We start from the raw sequence: 23,732 nt of genomic DNA, 5'->3' as shown, positions 1-23,732 counted from the left end.
AAATCCCTGGTTCCTAAAGAATGCATAAAGCAATGGATAACTGTATTTTCCCTGTTTTTTATGCTCCTTACCAAAGAATCTCATGTTGGCCACAGTATATAGCTGGAGAGCCTTTTGGACTGGCCCACTGTGTTTGTTACCTGGTTCCATTCTTACTTGATATGAATCCCCACATGGAAAGGTGTAAATCTGAGATTAAACATAGCACTAAATGAAAGACTTTTGTGAAGAATAAGAGGAACAAGCATGAACCAAGTTGATGCTCTTAAGTAAAAGTTTCCTTCTTTGTTTTTTAGATGATCTGTTGCTGGAAGGTTTCAACAATTACACCTTTCTATCTAATGGCCACGTGCCTATTCCTTCTCAACAAGATGATGAAATGTTCCAGGAGACCTTGGAAGCTATGAAAATTATGGGCTTTACTGAGGAGGAACAGATAGGTGAGACTTGTTAGCAAGATTGTATTCAAAGTGTACATCTGCAAGTGACACTATATAGATATGCAAATACATTGATAATCACTTTGCAATATATGCATATGAAGTATGATTCTACATTCATATAATAAAATTACATAGATTTACATCCTTGTTTCTCTGGAAAAATGTGATCTGGTATGAACCACCAACTGGAAGTTGTTACCTAGCTTCTGTTTCTCAGTACACTGTGAATTAGTACCCACAGATTTCCTTTGTTCTCAGGAAGTATTAGATGAATTATACCATAGATGTCTCATGGAAAGAGAATGAAGGTTCTCTCATAAAGCAAAACTTCGCAAGCACAGATTTGTTTCTACCTCACCCTAAGAATAATATGGGAACTGAGTTCTGTGTGATCAGGACACACAAGATCAAGGCATGATCTAAACACAGGATCAAAATCACACAACACAAGCAGCATGGTCAGAGCCAGTAAGAAGCAGCAATTGATCTTGTGGCAGTCCAGTGCCTAAAGACAACATGAACCAGTAGCAGGATTCAGGGAAGGAGCAGGAGCTGAGAATAGCCTGGCAGTGAAGACACTGAAATTCCTGTCACAGACCCACGACACAATACACCACCAGCCTCCTTGGAATCATTGTCTCCTTTCTATTAAATAGGGTGATGCCTCAGGAAGTCTTGTATTAGGGTGACTGTTCTTGTCTTGCAAGGAGATCTAATTAAGATCTAGTGCTTTTAGGTTGTTGTTGGAAAAGTTCTACTTTAAAATCACTAGAGTGACCTACCTTTTCCCATTGTTGTTCTGGGTACTGATGGAGCAGCTGAAGCCAATAATGAACAGTCTCTGCAAACCACTTCCTCCAAAGGTTTAAACTGGCAGCACTTTCTGACAAGACAGGGAAAGAAGTAATCACCACTTATATTGGAGAATAGAGTATATCTCAAAGAGAAATTACATCTTTGCTGCACAGAACAAGTGGTGATGCACAAGGCAGCTCTACACAGTAATATAAACACGAATCAAGTAAAATATATTGTCACAATATTAATATGTCCACTTGAATGAAGAATTGTAAGGCGTTTTCTCATAAGTCTTACAAATTTCAGACATCTGCTTGTAAGAAGAACATGACATGCTCTCCTGACCCATTTGAATTCTGTAGCATTGTTGCAGTTGTCAGCATGTGAAAGTACTATAACACAATGTGTTTTGAAAGGTAATTTGTTTATGAAAGGAAAGACTTCTTATTAGAAGAACTCCATCCATACCCAGAATAGTCTATTGAATCTAAGCCAGCTCTAACAACAGTAACAATAATTTAAAGCCATTTTTTCTGAACTTTCCAACAACTAGCATGAAAAAATTGCAAAACACTATTACTTAATTTTGAAAGGAATGAAACAGGCTCAAATAGCTCATAGTTGTATTCAATGATTCAGAGAAAAGAGAAAAAAAAATAAAGAGCATGAACCAACAACTTAAACTAGTTTTAAAATGTGTGCCTGCCAGAAAGATCTGTCTGTGAAGCTTTTACCTCTCTGCTTTTGGGAGTGTGTGGGGCATTAGCACACCAGTGTGCACAGCCCATGGATGGATACTGTCATGCCCCAAGTGACACCTGGTGGCAGAAACAGCATCGTTCCATCACGTCTCCCGCCAGGGCACCTGTAGTGGTGTTGACAGCAGCATTGTCCATTACAAGAGGAGATGATGTATTGCTGTCCAAACCCCTTTGATTTCCTGCTCTAGATTCAATCTCATCTGTAACATATCAGTAGATTTTACTACCTGAAGCTAGGTGACATCACATTTATATATATTTTAGTAGTCAAACATGAATTACTTTTCTGTACTTTGACACTAACCCTTCAAAGATTTGTACACTTGATTTTAGTTGCACAAGTAAATACCTACATGTTCCTGCACAATTGGAGCTCCAGAAGTGCCACATATTTTTGAAGCTTCTGGTATTTCATAGATAGTTCTTTATTTTAAAGACAGAGATACAGATTGTGAAGTGACTGAACAGGGAAGATCCTACAGACCACTGTGAGTGCAAGATGAATTCCTGAGACCTGGAGGTCTGAATGGGGAACCAGCACAACTTAACTTAGAGGTGCTGGTGCTCCCAGACCAGCTTGTTTCCTCCCCTACACAGATAGTTGAAATGCTGCTCAGTTCTCAAACTACTACAGTTTCTGGCACAGTCTTTTCAAGAAAACCTGGCTCCTTCCATAGAGGTACAGACTAGCACAGGCAATAGAATGAATCTTTGTTTTTGCAGACAATAGATCTTTCAAAATGTGTCTATTCTGTTCCTCATTTATATTATCCTTTATCTATATTATATTTCTCTTACAGCTATACTAAAGGTGGTTTCATCTGTCCTACAACTGGGTAATATTGTCTTCAAGAAGGAGAGAAATACTGATCAAGCTTCTATGCCAGACAATACTGGTATGATTTGTCACCTAAAAATTTATTTTACATTAAGAAATCAATAAAACAGCAGCTAAGTAAGCACTCCTTGTCAGTATTTTTTATTTATGACGTGTACTTCACAGGCTTTAAAATATACACCATAGTTAAAATAAGCTCAATTATCATTACCTTGAATCCGTAAATTGGTGAACAGTGAATCTACTGCTTGGATACAAATAATACTTCTATGGCAAGTGGCATCTCTTGTACGTTCAATAGATGAGCCTTTAAGGAAGATAAATAACTTCACACACTTGCTGAGCTGATTGTATTCACGCTTACTAAGCTGCCAAGAGAAAATTCTACCTGAAATAAAATCTCATTCTTTTATTCTAGCTGCACAAAAAGTGTGTCACCTGATGGGAATCAATGTGACAGATTTTACAAGATCTATTCTAACCCCAAGGATCAAAGTAGGACGAGATGTTGTTCAGAAAGCTCAGACCAAAGAGCAGGTAACTACTTGCAGTCTGCTTGGCTCTCCTGAAATAATTCTCCTTTCTTCTCTTTTTCCTACATCTGGTCTAAAGGGAAATGTCAGTTTTCTGTTGTGTTGTACCTACAGAAGTTAGCAGCTAATTGGGTTTGTTCTTTCACGTACAATCTTCTCTTTTTATTTTTTTCAGGCGGACTTTGCCATAGAGGCTTTGGCCAAGGCAAAATTTGAACGTCTTTTCCGTTGGATTCTGGCTCGTGTAAACAAAGCTCTTGATAAAACAAAAAGACAAGGTGCTTCCTTCTTAGGGATCCTTGATATTGCTGGATTTGAGATTTTTGAGGTATGTGCTGTGGGACACAAGTTGGATAAACTCCTTAATATCATAACAAACAATCTAGGTTCAGAGCCACAAAACCAATTTGGTTCCTCCAAGCTGGCTACCAGCCCATGGCCAGCATGACCCACAGGTCTGCTGCCCCTGACTGCTTGCCTTTCCCTTGGCCAGGAAGGGCTGGAGGCTGGCAGCTTGCTTCTGCTGGGCTTAGTGTTTAGAGCCAGGGTCTGCTTTTTATGGTGTATTGAGCAGGTCCCAGTACAAGGATTTACCACTTGAGAACTTAATTTAAATTTTCAAAACCACATATTAGAAAAATATTAATCCCTGTATTTGAATTATGGTGATATGTAAAAAGAAACAGAAGATAGCGAATTTAATCTTGTCATTTAAGTTCCCTCTTGAAGGACTCATTTTAACATTAGGAATTCACTTTTTTCCTCTTCACAGATCAATTCCTTTGAGCAGTTGTGCATCAACTACACTAATGAGAAACTTCAGCAACTTTTCAACCACACAATGTTCATATTGGAGCAAGAGGAATATCAGCGAGAGGGCATTGAATGGAATTTCATTGACTTTGGCCTCGACCTGCAACCTTGCATTGAGCTGATTGAAAGACCAGTAAGATAATATCTTTATAAGTGGGATAGTACATAGGTTGCTTCAGGGTCAGTTATGTATTGATACCATAAGAGGACCATTTAAGGTATTTCAGATCCTTTGCTGCCTGGGAGGGTGTGTAACATAAGGGATGCCTGTGATGATACTGATCTGATATTGCTCACATTGCAGACCAACCCACCAGGTGTCCTGGCTCTGCTGGATGAAGAGTGCTGGTTCCCCAAAGCTACTGACACATCCTTTGTGGAGAAATTATGTCAAGAACAAGGCAACCATCCCAAATTCCAGAAGCCCAAGCAACTTAAGGATAAAACTGAGTTCTGTATCATGCACTACGCAGGAAAGGTACTGGACAGATTGAGCTAGGGAATTGACTTAGGGAATTTTGATTTTTTGATGCACAAATGGTAAAAAAGAAACAGTCCAGTACCCACATTGATAAGGGATGGCTTTAATTATATAATGTATATATTAAGTGCTTTCCTTACCTAACACATGAAATAAGATTTGCAAAACATTCATGATTGTGCTAAGCTCACATGAAAACAAAAATAAGCAGCACCAAGGTTACTGAAAATCCAAGTAGTACGGATTCCTTTCTAGCAAGCAGGTATTTTAAAGGCAGGACAGGTGCCCTGCCATGGTCATGTCTGCAAAAAGCTTTTCAGATGCTAGTTCAGGCAAGAATAAATACTTAGCTCTCAGCCATTGAAAGCTTTTTACATTATTATTATTTGTGTTAATACAGTGCCTTGTGTTCTTGGGCACTCCAGATTTCTTTATCAAGAACAGATCATTGATGTAGCAGTGTTTTCTTTAGGTTACCTACAATGCAACTGCCTGGCTAACAAAGAACATGGATCCACTAAATGACAATGTGACTTCTCTGCTGAACCAGTCTTCAGACAAGTTTGTAGCAGACCTTTGGAAAGACGGTATGAATCACTATTCTAAGTCAGTAATGTTGTTTAAAGGGAGAAACTTCTGCAACACTTTTGACAGCCTTCCCTTGCTGGCAGAACACAAGTGTGAAAATGACAAGCATAAAAGAGACTTCACTAAAAATAAGAATGTGAATAAGAAAAAGACATATTTATGTCAAGCATCATTAGATAGTTTCAAGCACTATAAAAGAATTTCCTTAATATTATTCAGCAACAGAAGAAAATTAATTTGTTACACTGGTATAAAGTTGCTGCATATGTCTTACTGCAGCCCTCATTTAATGCAGGTTATTGTTGGGTTTTATGAACTCCTTACCTTACACACTTCTCTACCAGAAGTCCTGCAGTTTTCTCCAGTGACATATAATCTCAACTAAACTTGATCAGAAGAATACCTGTATGCATATAAAAAAAGCCTTGGTTTAAAAAATATTATATGGATCTGTAACATAATACTACAATATAAACATTTAACACATGGACATAAATGTGCATGCAGACACTATCAAGGTAGCCCTGAATTATCATATAACTGAGGGACATTATTAGCTAGACTTTGAGAATCACTAGGTAACAGATGGGAGTCAAGAGATGTTCCTGGTTCTGACAGCAGCCTACCAATTGAATATAGTACAGAAGGACTGTCCTGTTTAGAGCAAACAAAATAAAATACTTTTTTTGTATTCAGTTCCGCTGTTCTGTCACTAGATAACAAAGATCCTCATTTCATGTTTGAAAGAAATAAACTATTTACCCAGAAGCTTGTTCTAGTACTTTTGTTAGTATGCTTCTACTGCAGCAAAGCATATTGGTCCTCTTTGGGAAGCTGCAGTTTAACAATGCCAGTAGCAGGTGTAATGTGAGGTAAGGACGGTTTATCTAAGATGTTCCATTCATACTCTCTTTTCTATTTCAGTGGACCGTATAGTTGGGCTGGACCAGATGGCCAAGATGACTGAAAGCTCACTCCCTAGTGCTTCGAAAACCAAGAAAGGCATGTTCCGAACTGTTGGACAACTCTATAAGGAGCAGCTGACCAAACTGATGACCACCTTAAGGAATACCAATCCCAACTTTGTCCGCTGTATCATCCCAAATCATGAAAAAAGGGTAAGTTGCAAATATTCAGTTTTCAGACTCTTGACACAATTCATGGTGAGCTGCTTTCTGTACCAGCACATCACAGAGCTAAACCATGTCTTCAAAATAGAAGCTGGTAACATTTTCGTAAGTTTCTGCTGTGCTAAAAATACCTTCTGTTCCATTTTCAGGCTGGCAAACTTGATGCCCATTTAGTGCTGGAGCAGTTGCGCTGCAATGGTGTCCTGGAAGGTATTCGCATCTGCCGGCAGGGATTCCCCAACAGGATTGTCTTCCAAGAGTTCCGTCAGCGGTAGGAACCACTCACTCCATCCTAACACTGCCTTTTGTAGCAGTGTAATATGTCTGGCTGTACAAAACAATCTAATGTGTTTCAACATCAACATCTTTTGGCAGATACGAAATTCTTGCTGCAAATGCTATTCCTAAAGGATTCATGGATGGGAAGCAGGCTTGCATACTGATGGTGAGGAAAGCATTTTTGATCCTATTGATAATCAGGTCTATACTTCCTATATAAAAGCTGTTGAGAGTGAACAGAAATCAGAAGTAATTTTTAATACCTTAAACCTCAGCACTGGAGTTAACAAAATCACCATTTTCCTGCAGATAAAAGCGTTAGAACTTGATCCCAACTTGTACAGAATTGGACAGAGTAAAATATTCTTCAGAACTGGTGTTCTGGCTCACCTGGAAGAAGAAAGAGACCTGAAGATCACAGACGTTATCATCACCTTCCAGGCTCAGTGCCGAGGCTACCTAGCAAGAAAGTAAGAATATGTACAAACCAAAAAAAACATGTCTTCTGTAGCAGAGTATCTGCAGGGGCTTTCTGTTCTCTGTAGAACAAACTCAAGATATTAGGTCGTTTTGTTATTATTTATTATTTGTATGGTATTAGAACTCAACTTGTGTCCTATGAAAGACTCACTTCCTGCCCAGAAAAGGCTTTCTGGTAGAATTAAAGGGAAGCAGCTACATTGTGAGGCCACTTACACCCTCTGTACAGTAAACCCTCTGAGGCAGTGACCCATAATTTAAATATGTATTTGAACAAGCAGGAGAAGGAGCATCCTAGCCTGTGGCTGGAGTCTTATGCACTATTACAAGTAGCAACATTGCTAGCATCTGTAAAACAAAGTAATTTCTTACACAGCTTGGGCATGAAGCACCGATCGTTTAGCAAGATCTTAGTTAATGTACATCACAAAACTCTTAAAATAATGCTCTTTTTCTGCACACTACCAAGACTTTCAAATGGCTAAGCAAAGAAATTTAAATATAATAGGGTTCAAGAATGATTATCAAAGCAAATTCCGAGTGCCCATATTCACACCTACCTATGGAGTAGCCAAAAATCAGAAGACTAAATAAAATACCAGAAAACTAAACAGTTGTCATCTTCACTCAAAAAAGCACAGGCACTCTTGAAGTGACAAAATAATTTGTTCCAGATTCTCAAGCCATGTGGCTAATCAGCAGATTCTCATGACGGTTTAATGTGTGTATCTCAGACACCTTGTATTCTTAGGCTGAACCAAGTTGCTTTGTTTTTAACCACAGAGCCTTTGCCAAGAGGCAGCAACAGCTGACTGCAATGAAGGTTATCCAAAGAAATTGTGCTGCTTACCTGAAGCTGAGGAACTGGCAATGGTGGAGACTGTTCACTAAAGTGAGTGACTGCTAATGGTGAATCTCTCCTCAGCTTTCCAAAAGAAAGGAAGTGCACAAGATCCCGAAGCATATCATATCAGGCACACTTCTGGTTCCAAAGGCTACTGCAGTGGATGACAAGAGTCTCACTAGCCTCACAAAATTCTGAGTTACAGATATTTAGAGTAGTTATATGATGCCATTAACATAAAAGTTAGTTCTAGGTTGAGAATGAAACATACTAATTCAGCAGAGATTCAAAACAATATTTTCTATGTTTGCAGACTCCTTGTATTGCCAAAAATGAAGTAGTTTTTCAGGGGTGAATAATAAGACAGAGTCCCTAACTGGGACACTAAATGTATTCCTGCTAGACACTCTAGCAAGTTAAGTCTGTTCTCCTAACGAAGAGGTCGGGTTTGTTTAGGGTTTTTTGTTCGTTTTTCCAAGAATGGCCTTCAGTTTGGATTCAGAAAACTGTTCCTACTTGCATTTATAGCAACCTCCTCTGCATCCAGAAATAAGTGGTGACACACTTGTGTGCACACTGCCTTCTATGCAGATGTATCTTTTGTACATTATCAGTGGATGAAAACAGGCTTGGAGCTATTTAAAAAGTGGCATTGTTGGAGGTTCAGGTGCTCACAAGGCTTAACAGAGTTGACCAAGGGCAACACTGCTGAGGCTGATTTAAAGACACTTAACATCAAAATTGCCCAACCTGACCAACAACAGACGGTGCTCTTGGCACCTTTAAGTACCTTGTTCAGTAACATAAACACTGAGAAGAAACATTCTTAAAAAAACATTTTTATTTTCAGGTGAAACCACTGCTGCAAGTCACCCGCCAAGAGGAAGAAATGCAGGCCAAGGATGAAGAGCTACAAAAAACTAAGGAAAGACAACAAAAAGCAGAAAGTGAATTGAAGGAGCTGGAACAGAAACACGCACAGGTGATTTACAGCTCTGAGCCTCTGGGGAACACTTGCAGTTCTTTCACTATTTCTAGAAGCTATTCCAAAAAAAGATGTCTTTTTAGATTGTACTTGCAACTGTATTTACAGCAGTGCTCCAGAACACAACTTCTGTACAGACAAACTCCCAGTTACTTCAGTAGAGGCCTAATATTCACATAAGAACCCATGGCAGAGCTGCCTGCCTTTATGCTAGGACTATTTAGTTAAAGGACACTGTGGAGCAATTCACAATCCAAATCTTAATTTCCTATCCATTTTATTTGTGCAGATCTGTGAGGAAAAGAACCTCCTTCAAGAACAGCTTCAGGCAGAAACTGAACTATATGCTGAAGCCGAAGAGATGAGAGTCCGTTTAGCTGCCAAGAAACAAGAGCTGGAAGAGATTCTGCACGAGATGGAAGCCAGAATTGAGGAAGAGGAGGAGCGCAGCCAGCAGTTGCAAGCAGAAAAGAAAAAGATGCAGCAACAAATGCTGGTAAGGAGACATGAGTGACAAATACAGACCCTAACTTGTATCTGACAGAGAAGAAATGGACACTGGCAAACCTCAGACCCTATGAAAGTGCTTGCTACATGGCACTCTGTACAATAAAAGGTTGCTGCTGAAGTAAGAATAATCAATTGATGGTCTTTCCTCCAGAGTTCTATTCTTGCCCATCTCAGTTTTAAATCATCTTTTATCTAAAAAATTTTTACAAATCTTTCCTTCTACATCACTAGACATTACAGTTCTTAAAAACAAAGTCTAAAACATCCCCTGCATACAATGACAAACATTAAGCATTTCCTATAATGTAAGTGGTATTTTATTTCCAGAATTCATTTTTGTGGGTTTCTTTTTCCCTCCTCAAAGGACCTTGAAGAACAGCTGGAGGAAGAAGAAGCTGCAAGGCAGAAACTGCAACTTGAAAAAGTAACAGCAGATGGCAAGATAAAGAAAATGGAAGATGATATTCTCATCATGGAAGATCAGAATAACAAGCTAACCAAGGTAAGTGTTGTGGGGTCCATTTTCTTCCTTTCGGGAAACAGTGCAAGATGAGAAAAAAAAACCCCTAATTTTCCAATAGAACAACAGGAATGCTCCTGACAATATAGTGTCATGGGTGTACAGATTCACCAGACCATCAGTTCAGCCTCTATGAAACAAGTTTTTGATAATTTTTCCATGCTTATGTAAACTATTAAAAATTGTGTAACACTATGATGGCTGTTGAGGTAACAATCCCTTTTTGAAAGGGAATGCTCCTAACTGGGCCCTGTACTTAACAGCCATTAGAGGGAATACAAGATTATACTAGCAGCAGATTAGAGAATATGGAAGTCACAGACACTACTCCTCAGCTCCTCTGTAATTGACAGATTGAAATGTATCACTGCAATCTCAAGAAATACTTCCATCTTGGATGATTTTAGTTGCCAAAGACTTGTGCTGCTTTGTTAACAGATATATTGTGTTTTTCTTAAGGAAAGAAAACTCCTTGAGGAAAGAATAAGCGACCTAACAACAAATCTTGCAGAAGAAGAAGAAAAAGCCAAAAATCTTACAAAGCTGAAAAATAAACATGAATCTATGATTTCAGAACTTGAAGGTAACATGAGCAAAAGTGGTTTAGATCAGGGTTTTTTTTTGCCTTGGTACACAACAAAAAACCCAAACAGAATCTTCAAAGAACTACTAAAAAAAAAAATTATTGGCTGTTTTCTAAATGTCTCATGCTAAAGCTATTTTGTCCCTGAAAATCACCAAACCCAAAGGGTGCATAAATCATAGATATCTACCTTTTCTTGCATACAAAAGAGCAGAGAAAAATGGGGGGGAAAATTACTGCTTCTTCTAGAAAAAAGATAAATTATTCTTTGAGGTGGCTTGAGATAGCTGATGACAGTAAGGTGTTGCTTCAGAAACACAGTAAACTGTAGTTAAATATATGGCCTCACTAGAGGCCTGAACATTTTATTGTGTGAATTCAAGATTGGATTAAAGACTCCTTGTATAAACATCCTCCCCATGACCAAAATCCCCACTTTTTCAGTGCGACTGAAGAAAGAAGAGAAGAACAGGCAAGAATTGGAGAAAGTTAAGAGGAAGCTGGAAGGGGAGTCAGGTGATCTACATGAGCAAATTGCAGAGCTCCAAGCACAAATTGCTGAGCTGAAGGCACAACTAGCCAAGAAGGAGGAAGAGCTGCAGGCTGCTCTAGCCAGGTATTCACTTCTGGATCTGCACATAGATTCACAACCAAGCCTGGAACAAGTGACTCTCCCTTTCCCAGACACTGAGATGCTGCAGCCATGATTCTCATATCTCAGTTACATCCTCCCTGCATGCTTTCCCCATTTTCCAATCTTCCTTTCACAAAGAATGAAGTCTAACAACATAGGCAAAAGGCAGAAGTAACTTAAGAGTCTGACCTTGATCCATCTGAGAGTCTCAGTGGATTTTCTGTATAAATTCAACCAAAACTTCTGCTGAATCAGGTGGTCAGCATGTCCAGGCATTGCGCTCTGTAAAAGTACAGCTGCCATATCCCTTTTGCACCAGTTCCCCCTCTTTCTTTGGTACGTTCTTGCACAGAACCTATAAACCTTTCATCTCTGGTATACTGATTTCCTCAAAGTAAAACAATTTAATTTGTTTTTAATATAGAAAATGAAATACTCTCTTTTCAGGCTCGAAGAGGAAACTAGTCAGAAGAACAACGCCCTCAAAAAGATCCGTGAGTTGGAATCTCACATCTCTGATCTCCAGGAAGACTTGGAGTCAGAGAGAGCTGCAAGAAACAAAGCAGAAAAACAGAAGAGAGACCTAGGTGAAGAGCTGGAGGCTCTTAAGACAGAGCTTGAAGATACTCTGGATACCACAGCCACCCAGCAAGAGCTCAGGTAAAGAGACAGAGCACGTGGACCAAAAATAAATGTCACCACGCTCAGTACAGCACTGTTTAATAACTGTGTAGTGCTACTTTCCCAGTGACTGGAACACTTGTATCTGCTGCTGATCCATTTGTGTGTTTTTCCCTTCCAGAGCAAAGCGTGAACAGGAGGTCACAGTGCTGAAGAGAGCTCTGGAGGAGGAGACTCGAACTCATGAAGCCCAGGTCCAGGAGATGAGGCAAAAGCACACCCAAGCTGTGGAAGAGCTAACAGAGCAGCTGGAGCAATTTAAACGGGTAAACGGAAATCCATTTATTTTGAAAACTATCCACTAGATAACATGGCTTCCTTTTATAGAGCATCTTTCTTCTCTTCATGCTGGTAGGCTAAAGCAAACTTGGATAAGACCAAACAGACACTGGAAAAAGAAAACGCTGATCTGGCTAATGAAGTCAGGAGCCTCAATCAGGCCAAACAAGATGTGGAGCACAAAAAGAAGAAGCTGGAAGTACAGCTGCAGGAGTTACAGTCCAAATACACTGATGGAGAGCGTGTTCGGACAGAACTCAATGAAAAAGTTCATAAGCTACAGGTAGGAATGAGTTGGAGTGACACCTTGGGCTTGAGAAGACTGGCTTATACTGTTCTGTGAGAATACATCTGGAGGAATCCTAGCCCTGGGGAGGTCAGCTGAAATACTCCTTTTTTTTGTCATAAGTAGGGTTCAATTATCACACAATTAAACAACTAGAAACCCTCTGTCTCATGGAAGTGAGAGCTTTTAGTCTCACCATCCCTCTGTACACATGGCAGTCTGTAATGCCACCCCTGGTTCAGTGACTGTGCTGCACATTTTACAGAGTTCCTGTTCATTAATTTTTGGATGGTGGGGAACATGGATGTAGCTTCTGGGAAAGAATTAGCTATCAAACACATAACGTGCTCAGAAAAAATGACAATGAAATGAGAACGCTCACTTATCTATGATTTTAGTGTCTAATAAGAAATAACTAAAGATAATTTTAACTGGTCCTTTGGTAAATGTTCAGTGTCCAGCCATAGCAATCAAGCTTATTGTTACAACTTTGTTCATTAATTATGGCAACATTGTGAATTCCAGTTAAGCTAGAAACCCTGCTGGTCCTTGAGGTGACCAAGAAGCATAGGAGAAGGTTCAGATCCTGTTCAAAGTTAAGACTTTAATCTAGAGCAAAATAAAGTTTGAAGGAAGATTTTGATGTTGTGCAAAATAACTGTGTTTATTCACTGTGATGCCTCATAGGTTGAGGTTGAAAATGTGACTGGTTTGCTCAATGAAGCAGAAAGCAAGACAATCAAATTGACCAAAGATGTTGCAACCTTAGGATCTCAGCTACAAGATACACAGGTACATTTTCATGCAGTAACAGCTCACCTACAATATTTGTAATATGCACTATAAAAAGACCTGAACTAATGCCCTTTGCTGCTGTAGGAGCTGCTTCAGGAAGAGACGCGGCAGAAGCTAAACGTGTCTACCAAGCTTCGTCAGTTAGAGGATGAAAAGAACAGCTTGCAAGAGCAGTTGGATGAAGAAGTAGAAGCAAAACAAAATCTGGAGAGACATATTTCAACACTGACAATACAGGTATCAGTGCCATGGTTAAATGACTAGCTCCATCGCCAAGAGTTTTATCAGTAATTCCAGAAGTTTCAGATCTGTAGAACTACCCTGGCACAGCACATGCACCTTCAGGGAACTAGTGCTGTTAGCCCACATGGCATCAATGGGGTTCCACAATGCAGCCAGCAGTCTTCCTTCTCTTTAAAGTGTGATCTCTAGGACAGGTACAAATGCAACCTAGTTCCCAAGACAGTCCTGAACGCTAGGCCTGTAGGTGCATAGTAGTCCTGTGGTCTGCCTCATTTTATGAAGGCTGTGTGATGGGTAACTGGTCACTAGCTTCAAATGGGTCAAATTAGGTAAGACTTCTGGGTCTTGATTGTCTCCTGGCTGTGTTCTCTGCCAAGCTTTGTTATCACTGCTGTAAAGATTTCTCCTCTGAATTCAAATTTCAGCTCTCTGACTCCAAGAAGAAGATACAGGAGTACTCCAGCACAGTAGAAACCATGGAAGAAGGCAAAAAGAAACTTCAGAAGGAAATTGAGAGTCTCACACAACAGTTTGAAGAAAAGGCTGCTTCTTATGACAAACTGGAAAAAACCAAGAACAGACTACAGCAGGAGCTGGATGACCTGGTGGTGGACTTAGACAACCAGCGTCAGCTGGTCTCCAACCTGGAGAAGAAACAGAAGAAGTTTGATCAGGTATCGATTTAAGATTCTCCCTTGCTGTGTTATCACCTGACTTCTCTGGAACTCTCAGAGACTCCACTGGTTTAGTGAACTATAAGGCAAAGACAAAAAATACACTAAAATTTAATTACACTACACTGGTTAACTTTGTATTTATATACATTTATTAAAAAGCAGATTTTTTCTGTCATTAACAACTGACAAGACAGTTGCAACAGAAAAACCCTATTACTAATGACTTCCTGTATGAACACTACCTTTTTTTCAGATGTTAGCTGAAGAAAAAAACATCTCTTCAAAATACGCAGATGAAAGGGACAGAGCAGAAGCTGAAGCTAGAGAAAAAGAAACAAAGGCTTTGTCATTGGCCCGAGCACTTGAAGAGGCCTTGGAAGCCAAAGAAGAACTGGAGAGAACAAATAAAATGTTGAAAGCTGAAATGGAAGATCTTGTCAGCTCCAAAGATGATGTTGGCAAGAATGTAAGTTTTGGGCTTAGAACAATTTCCATAACAACAACAAAAAAGCAGCTGCCACACAAACAAGTGTTTTCAGTGCGGGAAATTCTCTGTAGCACACAGATCCATTCAGGAAAATCAGATGTTTCATACAGAAATCAAAGGTTTCTCCTTTTAGGCTCAAACCTTCAAGAGTCTTGACATCTTTATCTTTAATGTCTTCAAGCATGAAAAAGATTCTTCCTGATTTCTCAGACTGAAAAAACATTGAAGACATTCTAAATAATTTACTAGGATATTTAGCAGCTTTGAAGTTGTAATCCCTGAAATTCTGAATTTATTATAGTTGACTTTGCCACTAGCCTAACATTTACTTGTATAGCTGCAAATTTCCACTGATGCATTGCAGATCACTAATTTTATTACAGTGATATATTACTTCTGATACTAAATAAATTCAGTTATGATACTTAACTAGATAAAGTCTGGGAAAAATAAAAGTCTAGTATTTTAAGACAGATCTGCAAGTGTACAAAAAATGTGAATTTACCATTTTCAGTGCAAATTATTCCATTTATTGTTCACAGCTGATATTTTCAAATGTGCCATATACTGCAGGTACACTGTGTTTCTACTAGAATCAAATTTAATTTCTTATAACAAGTCTATTAAATTCTCATTTCTTGAAAGGTCCATGAATTGGAGAAATCTAAACGGACTCTTGAACAGCAAGTAGAAGAGATGAAGACACAATTAGAGGAGCTAGAGGATGAGCTACAGGCTGCTGAAGATGCCAAACTCAGGTTGGAGGTTAATATGCAGGCCCTGAAAGGCCAATTTGAGAGAGATCTACAAGCCAGAGATGAACAGAATGAGGAGAAGAAAAGACAACTCCTTAAACAGGTACCATTCCCTATTACTACCTTTGTAAATATCTAACAAAGTCACAGCTGAAAGTCCCCAACCTCATGCCATTATTAAAAGCATCTTAGTATAATGAGGAAAAAACATTATACTGCCTTGTGCTTGGTAAATTGTAAAAAAGTAGGTTATTGTACTAAAAAAGCACAAAACTGCATAACAGGTTTATTCCTCTTTCAGTAGCAGGTGCACAATTGCCAAAAGATACAGAGATTTAATACTATAATCAATGTAGTATTGGACATATGAATTGTATTTTTTCTGACATAGTCAGAAAAACCTTCCTACATTCCCACTGCAACTGAAAAAAACACAGCTTCTGCTACATCTGCCTTTTCAAGTCCACTGAGTGGATACAAAAGCATTGGAAATGCAAGAGAGGACACAACCAATTTGTATGCTAGTGTTGTGACAGCAAGGACAAATCAAGACATCATCTTGTAATATACATATTTCCATTAATAAGAAACCCAGACTGCTGACTCCTTTCAAGAATCTTTAATTGTTGGACAGAATGGAAATCTATTTTAACTACTAGGGAAATCACAATTAATAGAGATACAGGAGGCTGTATACATTATTCAGGCATACACTGAGTGTTTAAGAGTGCTCAAGGACTTTCCTTACCTTTTTTTACTTAACCATCAGCTCCATGAATACGAAACGGAACTGGAAGATGAGCGGAAGCAACGTGCCCTGGCAGCTGCAGCCAAAAAGAAGCTGGAGATTGATGTCAAGGATCTAGAAAGCCAAGCTGATTCTGCTAACAAAGCCCGGGAAGAAGCAATCAAACAACTTCGCAAATTACAGGTGGTTAATCCCTCAAATTCAGTTTTTCCCACTGTCTTTTGTACAGCCACAATATGACAGTTCAGTAACATCTGTGAACTGGGTGCCTATTGTTGATGATTGGTTAGAGGGGGAGTTTGTACTAGAGACTCATTCAATTATCTCTGTGGTAATGCTCAGTTTTAATGACAATGGAAAACCTCACATGGAGAACCATGAAAACCTCATTGCAGGGAGATTCCAAAATTCTCTGGCCAACACTCAGATGAGCTACTGGTAAGCTACTGGCTTACCCACATGAAGGAAAACATTCTCACATAGATAAAGGGCTACAAGATAAAATCTGTTACAGGGCTTTAATCCTGGTTCTAACACTTCACTCAAAAACATAAGACAGAAATCATATGTCTGAATTAGCATTTCCATGTTTATACTGTAAGTCTCCATATGAACCATTCTGTCATAAGCTAACAGCTAAACAACAAAAAGGGATGTATCAGAACGATTAAAACTGCACATGGATTCAAATATTCAGGACAGTAGGCATTACAAAAGCTGCAGTGTGCTAGTGGAAGCACCGTTCTTGGAATAACATTTCAGACCTTTCCAACATGTGCTAGCTGATCTCTCTCTCTCTCAAAAAAAAAATAATTAAAGTAGGCATTATGACTAGTAAATGTTTGTGTGTTCTATTCTGTCCAGATTTCTTTCTACTGAAATTGTAATAAAGTCAGACAAAAATAAATCTCTGTTACTCTTTTCAACAAGGCTCAGATGAAGGACTACCAACGAGAGCTGGATGATGCACGGGCTGCCAGAGAAGAAATATTTGCTACAGCCAGAGAAAATGAGAAGAAAGCTAAGGGCCTGGAAGCAGAACTCATCCAGCTTCAAGAGGTAAAGTGGGAAACTTAAAGTAGTATGAAGCAGATTACATGTGACCTTCAGTAGCAAAACAGAACTGCAATGAAATAATATAATAGCTACTGGAGATGGAAGCTATAAGCAGCACTTGTAACAAGTTCCATGTGCTCCATGCACTCCATTAAAGATGTTGGATCTGCATCTGAGCACAGCCAGATTAAGCTGAAAAAAATCACCTTGGAGGAAGGCACAGTTCACCAGCCTTTCAGGGAACTGAACTTTACTATCCAGCAGAAATTGTTTTCAGTAGCTATACATTTCTGGAGTCTTGTTAGTACTATTATACCTACATGTATTAAATGGCAATTTTGTGACTAAACCAACTGAAACAGAAACCAGCTGACAGCTGGGTAGTGTATTTCATTGTACTTCCTAGGATTTACGGTAGGACAAAAATTTATTATATCAACAAGACAACCCATCTTACACCAGTTTTAGAAAGTTTACAGTCATGTGTGTCATGCTGTAACTGTCTGAACACTTACTTGCTCCTTTCTTTACTATGCTGCCCTTTCCTGTTCTCTTAGGATCTAGCTGCAGCAGAGAGAGCTCGCAAACAAGCGGATCTGGAGAAAGAAGAGATGGCAGAGGAACTTGCAAGCGCTGCTTCTGGAAGGTAGAAATAGTCTGAATTCCCCACAAGGCTGTAAACATGCTGCTGAAAATTGCATGGCTGCCAAGAGAAGTTTGTTCTCTCCCAACAGCCATCTGGTCTCGATAACACAACATGCACAAATATGACTAGTTTCATTGAAATATCTTTTTTTTTTTAATTATTAGCAGTTCATAATACTTTGAGACACATCCAACTGGTCAGAGCCATAACTACACTTAAATTTAAACTTGCAGAACAAGCCTTCAGGATGAGAAACGGCGCCTGGAAGCAAGAATTGCCCAACTGGAGGAAGAGCTAGAAGAGGAGCAAAGCAACATAGAGGCAATGGGTGATCGCATGAGGAAAGCAGTACAGCAGGTAGAGCTCATTACAGCATGTGTCACTGTTTGTATTACAGCCAAAGCTATTTTTGGTTCTGAATAAATATTTGGAGAATTGCCACCTGACATTTCTCTGAAAACATGCAACACTTTTGACAGCATCCATTCTCATCCTTGCAGGCAGAGCAGCTGAACAATGAGCTGGCAACAGAGCGCTCAACTGCACAGAAGAACGAAAATGCTCGGCAGCAACTGGAGAGGCAGAACAAAGAGCTGAAGAGTAAGCTGCAGGAGATGGAGGGAGCTGTGAAGTCCAAATTCAAAACTACAATTGCTGCTCTGGAGGCCAAAATTGCTTCTCTTGAAGAGCAATTGGAACAGGAAGCCAGGTACTGGTTTCTCAGAGGGCACAGCTGTCCATTTATTGTTCCAGTTAATGAAACAAAGTAAACAATGGCATACAGGATTTGCATTACCAGGCTCTTAGTGGTAAAGTCCCTCCATCACTTAACATTTCTTAGACATATGGCCAGTAACTGGAGTTGATCCAGGTCCTGATTAAGAACCCTTTTATTCCTGAAAGGGCCTACTGGTGTCAAAAGCAAGGAGCTGCATCCCATACACTTTAGAATAACTGCTCTGTGATCCTGCCAGATTAATTGCCATAACACATTATGCCATTCATAGGATTATTTCTTGAGGAAATCACCTTATGTTTTGGAACAGATCTCCTGGAGCACCTCTAGCATACAGCGAAGACATTTGTTTTATTTAGAAGAACATGACCTTTAAGTTTTGCTTAGAATTAATATGTTAAATTCAATAATGCCTTTAGCATGTGGGTCCTTGGTGCCAGTTTTGTGAGCAGCATGCCTGAGGCAGGTGAAGACTATGGACCTTCCACATCACCAAACGTTGCACTGTCATTTGCAGAGAGAAGCAGGCTGCTGCCAAGACGTTGCGCCAAAAGGACAAGAAGCTGAAGGATGCACTGCTGCAGGTGGAGGATGAGAGAAAACAAGCAGAGCAGTACAAAGATCAGGTATGAGACTGTGTCATCAGGGTCTTAGTTCAGGGCACGGAGATTTTCAGGTTTATCCAAAAAAAGGAAGATCCCATATTCTGCTCCAAAGAAATATCCCTCTAGAAAGTAGGCTGTCTGCTTGAATGCTGTGCTGGAAGAGCTATACAGCCCTTGGGAAAAAGATAAGACAATATCATTCTTCCATGTTCAGTCAAGTGCCAAACCACTAGTACTTGTCAGTTGGCCAGCTACAACAGTCTGACTGCACACTGAGATACAGGATGGTGCACAAATCCTTAATGGTATATGAATGGAGATTAACCCTTTTTTTCCCTGAAATGTTACCTTTACCTAATGCACACCAACCTGCAAGCCAGAAAAGCAGAGGCAGAACCGCGCAACAAAAGAAACAAGGTAGTATCTAAATACAGTACCCATTAGCAAAAGGATCTCCTACAAAAAAAAGTTACTTGTACATTTTATAGAGTGAGCTTCTACCTTTGATTCATTAACGTTTCAGTAAAACTCTCAAAAGAAGCATGAAGTTAAAATGAGGTATGTAAAGCTGTTAGATCTGTTTTGAATTAAAGCATTACTCTGCCATTTCCCTTTAGGCTGAAAAGGGCAACACACGACTCAAGCAACTGAAAAGGCAGCTGGAGGAGGCTGAGGAAGAGTCTCAGCGCATCAATGCAAACCGCAGGAAGCTGCAGAGAGAGCTCGATGAAGCTACTGAGAGCAACGAAGCCCTGGGCCGTGAGGTTGCAGCACTGAAGAGCAAGCTCAGGTAGAGCGCCCCTGTTTGGGATAGTTGTTCCCACTCGTTGACAGCCTTCAAACTGGGAACTAAGACAGAGAAGTGGAAAAAGGAAATCTGCTCAAGTAAAGGACACTAATAAAGTTGCAAAGTTTCTGACTCCTTGTACTAGCTTGGCAGATGTAACAAAAGGCCAAAGTCAGAAGGTGCAGGGTATTTCATAGACTGCAACAGTCTCAGGACTTCAACTGTGACATGAACAACTGTGATAACATGGCACAGGCCATGTTTGTTTTTTTCTAATCAAAACTCATGTTGGCTTAAGTAGGAACAGAATTAGGCTTGGTTGCTTTTGAAAACACCCCTTATATAATGGCTGTATCTCGTACAGAAACAGTGACAAAAAGGTAGAAATGCTTGTGCTTTTCACACATACACAACTTGCACACAAATGTAAGCAGCCTCAGACAACATCACAGGCAGCAAAAGGCAAAGCACATTATTTGACTCTTACCCAAAGTCCCTTTGGACTTCACCACAAAGGGATTTGGTGTCATGGGACCAAAGAAAAGATAAAAACTGCCTTTTTTCATTTTCTTATTAAAACTGACTTGGAAAAATATAAGGCTGTGATCAGTCAGCTACATACCTGAGTTATGTACTCACTAGGTCTGAAAACCCAGAGGCTGTCTTGCATGATAAGGAAATTGTCCTCTCTGCATTATCACACTGTAAAACTATGCTTTTACCTAAACCCAGCAGTATTTCAGATGAAAGTAAAGCACCTGTCTAGTTGTGTTCTTGAAGCAGTTTGCCAGTTTGTTTACCAATAACATGCATGAACCTTCAGATGTGGACTTATTTCAAAGTGAAGAGTTAAGAGATGTGGTAGCCTTTTCCACAAGCACTGTCTTGGATGGTGCTTGCTCCTAGCTGCTTTACAAAGGAGTGGCTGTATCCAGCCCTTTTTACATAGAGTGCCATAAGGCTCATTTTTGTTTTATCTAAATGTAATGTAATTGGCTGTAATGTACTTTGTTTAATTATTTAAAAGTAATCTACCTACCTCTGATCATGACCATGTGCTTAGTATAACTGCCCGGGACTCTCTATCTCTGTTTCAGAGGGACACAGGAACCTTCGCATGACTAAGCAGGTACCATGCCTTCAACTTTGCAGCTAGCTTGTGTTGCACAAATTTCCATTTTCTTTGGCCCAAGTAAAAATTGTGAGGTTTCTGCAAACTGTGAAGGCTTGGATATCTTAGCATTAATTTGTTTTATCAAAAGAGACAAATATTACAATAATCTAGCTACTATCAGCTGTTCATCAGTGATAAATCTTTCTTTCAAGTAGGTTACATACTGATGTAGACTTACCAATGTTGCATTCTCACAAGCTATACCAACAGAGTACCTAATAAAGTACTCTGACTTTTTCTGCATGGAAATGGCCTTTTATGCACCTCAACTTTGTGCTCAGCCACAGAAATTAAAATTTTTCAAACCAAGTACACCACTGATTAGTAAAATTGATTTAAAAGACTAACGAATATGAAGCATTGCAGCATGTCATTAGAATTCCACAGTATTTTTTAATGCAGATTGTAATGCTGATTAAGGTAAGATCCCATCTAACTCGCCTGAGATTTGGGAAGTTCTTACTTGCATGGGATTTATCACATTTGCACCACATGATCACAGATAAAAAAGAAAGTCTTGCTTTTCATTACATAGCTCTCTGTGCCTGCATTGCTTAGAAAGAACTATTACTCAGGACTTTAGAGCTATTTTGCAGACATGACATTGCTTGTCTACTGTTATTAAAGTGTGAAGCATGGACACAAATTAATATTGACACTGTGAGCACAGCATTATAGTATAATTTATCACATTCTCTGGAGATAAGAATAATACCTGCTGTTGCAAAAATTAAAGAGCTACTGCCTTGTAATATTTGTATATCTTCTATTTTACATATGCTGGATTTTGCTCTAAATACACAAATATTTAAAGATCATGTCTTGTCCTTGCACATGCCCTTTAGTCAGCCTAATATCTTTAGACTGTTATTTAAGCACTACTCCAGTAGTACTTGGAACAAGGTAGATTAAATACAGAGATGCTAAACAAACAATAATGCTTAAGGCTTGTCTTCAGTACACACATTATTCTAAAGGTACTTATGCAAATGACCATATGAATATTGTCAAACCCATAAATGTGTTTATGATGAAAAGCTATAAACAAAAAGTGTTTATCCACAGGGCCAATGACAGTTTAAATAAGTATTAAGTTTATCCATATTGCAACAGGTTATCTTAATAAAGAGTTAGTGTGTGAATTCACTTCTTTGTAGCCAGAACTGCACTCACAGTTTGGTTAGACTTGCTGTGACTCGCCACCAGTCCCATGTTCTCTTACAGCACTTCGGTGAATTACTGCAGCATCAAAACAGCTATCTTACAAATAACTTGTGAGGAACTGAGTCCAGACAGCAGGAGTCCAAGGAGAGCCTAAAGCAGGAGCCCTAAGAGCTCCTCCTGGTGAAAACTGACATCTTTATTGACAAGAATGACTTAATTTACTGACCTAATTAGAACTAACAGTAGTAGCAAGTATCTGCTATCATAAAATAGTAGACACTGCTGATAGACTCTGTCAAGAACATGACAGGGTAGAAATTACATACTCTTGTGTTCAATACATACCATCAGCACCAGAACAACTTAGGTGAACTAACAGCAGATCTTAAGTGAAGCTTTATCATCCAGTTAATTGCTTGCTCAGACTGAAGTTTAAGGGCAGAATTGTGGAAAACAGACTACATGTCACATTTCCACTATGGAAACATATTTGTGCCTCTGAAGTAAGTTTGCCTAGCCAATGTTCCTACCCTTATATGGAAGACTGAACTTTGGACTTAATAGCTGCTTCAGAAAGGACAACACTGGCTTAGTCTTTTGCAAGGACAAGACAAGCCTTTAAATATTTATGCATGATCACTGTTACCAAAAAAGTACAGAGTTGGATGTATTTAACACCAAATTAGTAATTTTGGCATAACATTCAGTGATCATGAATTAATTTTATTGCTTATGTCCGTAGTCTCAAGCCTTTACAAAGGTTTGCTTAATGAGGGGCAAGTGAGAGGCCATGTTACAAAACTGAAGTGTTTTGTAGCACAGTAGCAACTGAGGCCAAGAAGAGAAAAACCCATCTTCTGGCTCACTTGCTTACACCTCCTTAAAACATCAACCTTGAGGACCAAAGTGTCCCTGCCTTGGGCTGTGGCTGTGAAAAACACAGGGATGGGAGGGAGAGGGGAGAGGAAGAGGGGATAAGACGGGACAAATAATTTTCTGTAAGCTCTTCTGCAAGACAAGTGCTCTTTACAACAGTTCCAAAGCAGCGATGGTTTCCTCTCTCCATTGGGAAAGAGACTGGAACTATTCACAACCTAGGAAGCCATATGTGTCAAAGCATCTGTGGTGCTCTGACCAACATAGACTTTGCAGAGAGGGACTGTGGGCTCAAAAATGCCTGCTGAGATCTGAAGCACTGCTCTAGTTCCAGGTGTCATGTGCCTTCAGTAACTGGTAGGCTTATTCAGCCTGCAGGTCAGAAATTCAGCACAAGTTCATTCTCTCTCCTGGCTCTTCTGAAGAGACAGGAGGGACACCTCCCTGCTGCTGTGGGTACAAGCAGCCCCCTCTCCCATTCTTTCCAAGCACAACCAGTTGCAGTACCCCTTGGGGA

The 23,732-nt window shown here is 39.5% G+C and overlaps 1 protein-coding gene across 3 annotated transcripts in view; it reads left to right on the top strand.

The window, feature by feature from the left end:
• Positions 1-23,732, top strand: part of MYH11 (myosin, heavy chain 11, smooth muscle) — a 53,453-nt gene that overhangs the window by 28,723 nt on the left and 998 nt on the right. For all 3 annotated transcript variants that reach the window (XM_010003222.1, XM_010003221.1, XM_010003220.1), the window contains 32 exons: positions 297-440; positions 2,803-2,898; positions 3,259-3,377; positions 3,549-3,701; positions 4,146-4,319; positions 4,491-4,664; positions 5,140-5,254; positions 6,180-6,373; positions 6,535-6,656; positions 6,761-6,830; positions 6,974-7,134; positions 7,928-8,036; positions 8,839-8,970; positions 9,263-9,469; positions 9,848-9,985; positions 10,463-10,586; positions 11,031-11,202; positions 11,668-11,880; positions 12,023-12,167; positions 12,257-12,463; positions 13,154-13,258; positions 13,346-13,498; positions 13,930-14,178; positions 14,435-14,647; positions 15,314-15,526; positions 16,193-16,354; positions 17,102-17,230; positions 17,785-17,873; positions 18,107-18,230; positions 18,374-18,582; positions 19,127-19,235; positions 19,832-20,004. In XM_010003222.1, coding sequence (XP_010001524.1) covers positions 297-440; positions 2,803-2,898; positions 3,259-3,377; positions 3,549-3,701; positions 4,146-4,319; positions 4,491-4,664; positions 5,140-5,254; positions 6,180-6,373; positions 6,535-6,656; positions 6,761-6,830; positions 6,974-7,134; positions 7,928-8,036; positions 8,839-8,970; positions 9,263-9,469; positions 9,848-9,985; positions 10,463-10,586; positions 11,031-11,202; positions 11,668-11,880; positions 12,023-12,167; positions 12,257-12,463; positions 13,154-13,258; positions 13,346-13,498; positions 13,930-14,178; positions 14,435-14,647; positions 15,314-15,526; positions 16,193-16,354; positions 17,102-17,230; positions 17,785-17,873; positions 18,107-18,230; positions 18,374-18,582; positions 19,127-19,235; positions 19,832-20,004 — 4,897 coding nt within the window. The remainder of the gene's footprint in view (positions 1-296; positions 441-2,802; positions 2,899-3,258; positions 3,378-3,548; positions 3,702-4,145; positions 4,320-4,490; positions 4,665-5,139; positions 5,255-6,179; positions 6,374-6,534; positions 6,657-6,760; positions 6,831-6,973; positions 7,135-7,927; positions 8,037-8,838; positions 8,971-9,262; positions 9,470-9,847; positions 9,986-10,462; positions 10,587-11,030; positions 11,203-11,667; positions 11,881-12,022; positions 12,168-12,256; positions 12,464-13,153; positions 13,259-13,345; positions 13,499-13,929; positions 14,179-14,434; positions 14,648-15,313; positions 15,527-16,192; positions 16,355-17,101; positions 17,231-17,784; positions 17,874-18,106; positions 18,231-18,373; positions 18,583-19,126; positions 19,236-19,831; positions 20,005-23,732) is intronic.

This window comes from Chaetura pelagica, unplaced genomic scaffold, assembly GCF_000747805.2.
Source record: "Chaetura pelagica isolate M959 unplaced genomic scaffold, ChaPel_1.0 scaffold138, whole genome shotgun sequence".
Classification (NCBI taxonomy): domain Eukaryota; kingdom Metazoa; phylum Chordata; class Aves; order Apodiformes; family Apodidae; genus Chaetura; species Chaetura pelagica.
This window is presented reverse-complemented; position numbering and strand designations above follow the sequence as displayed.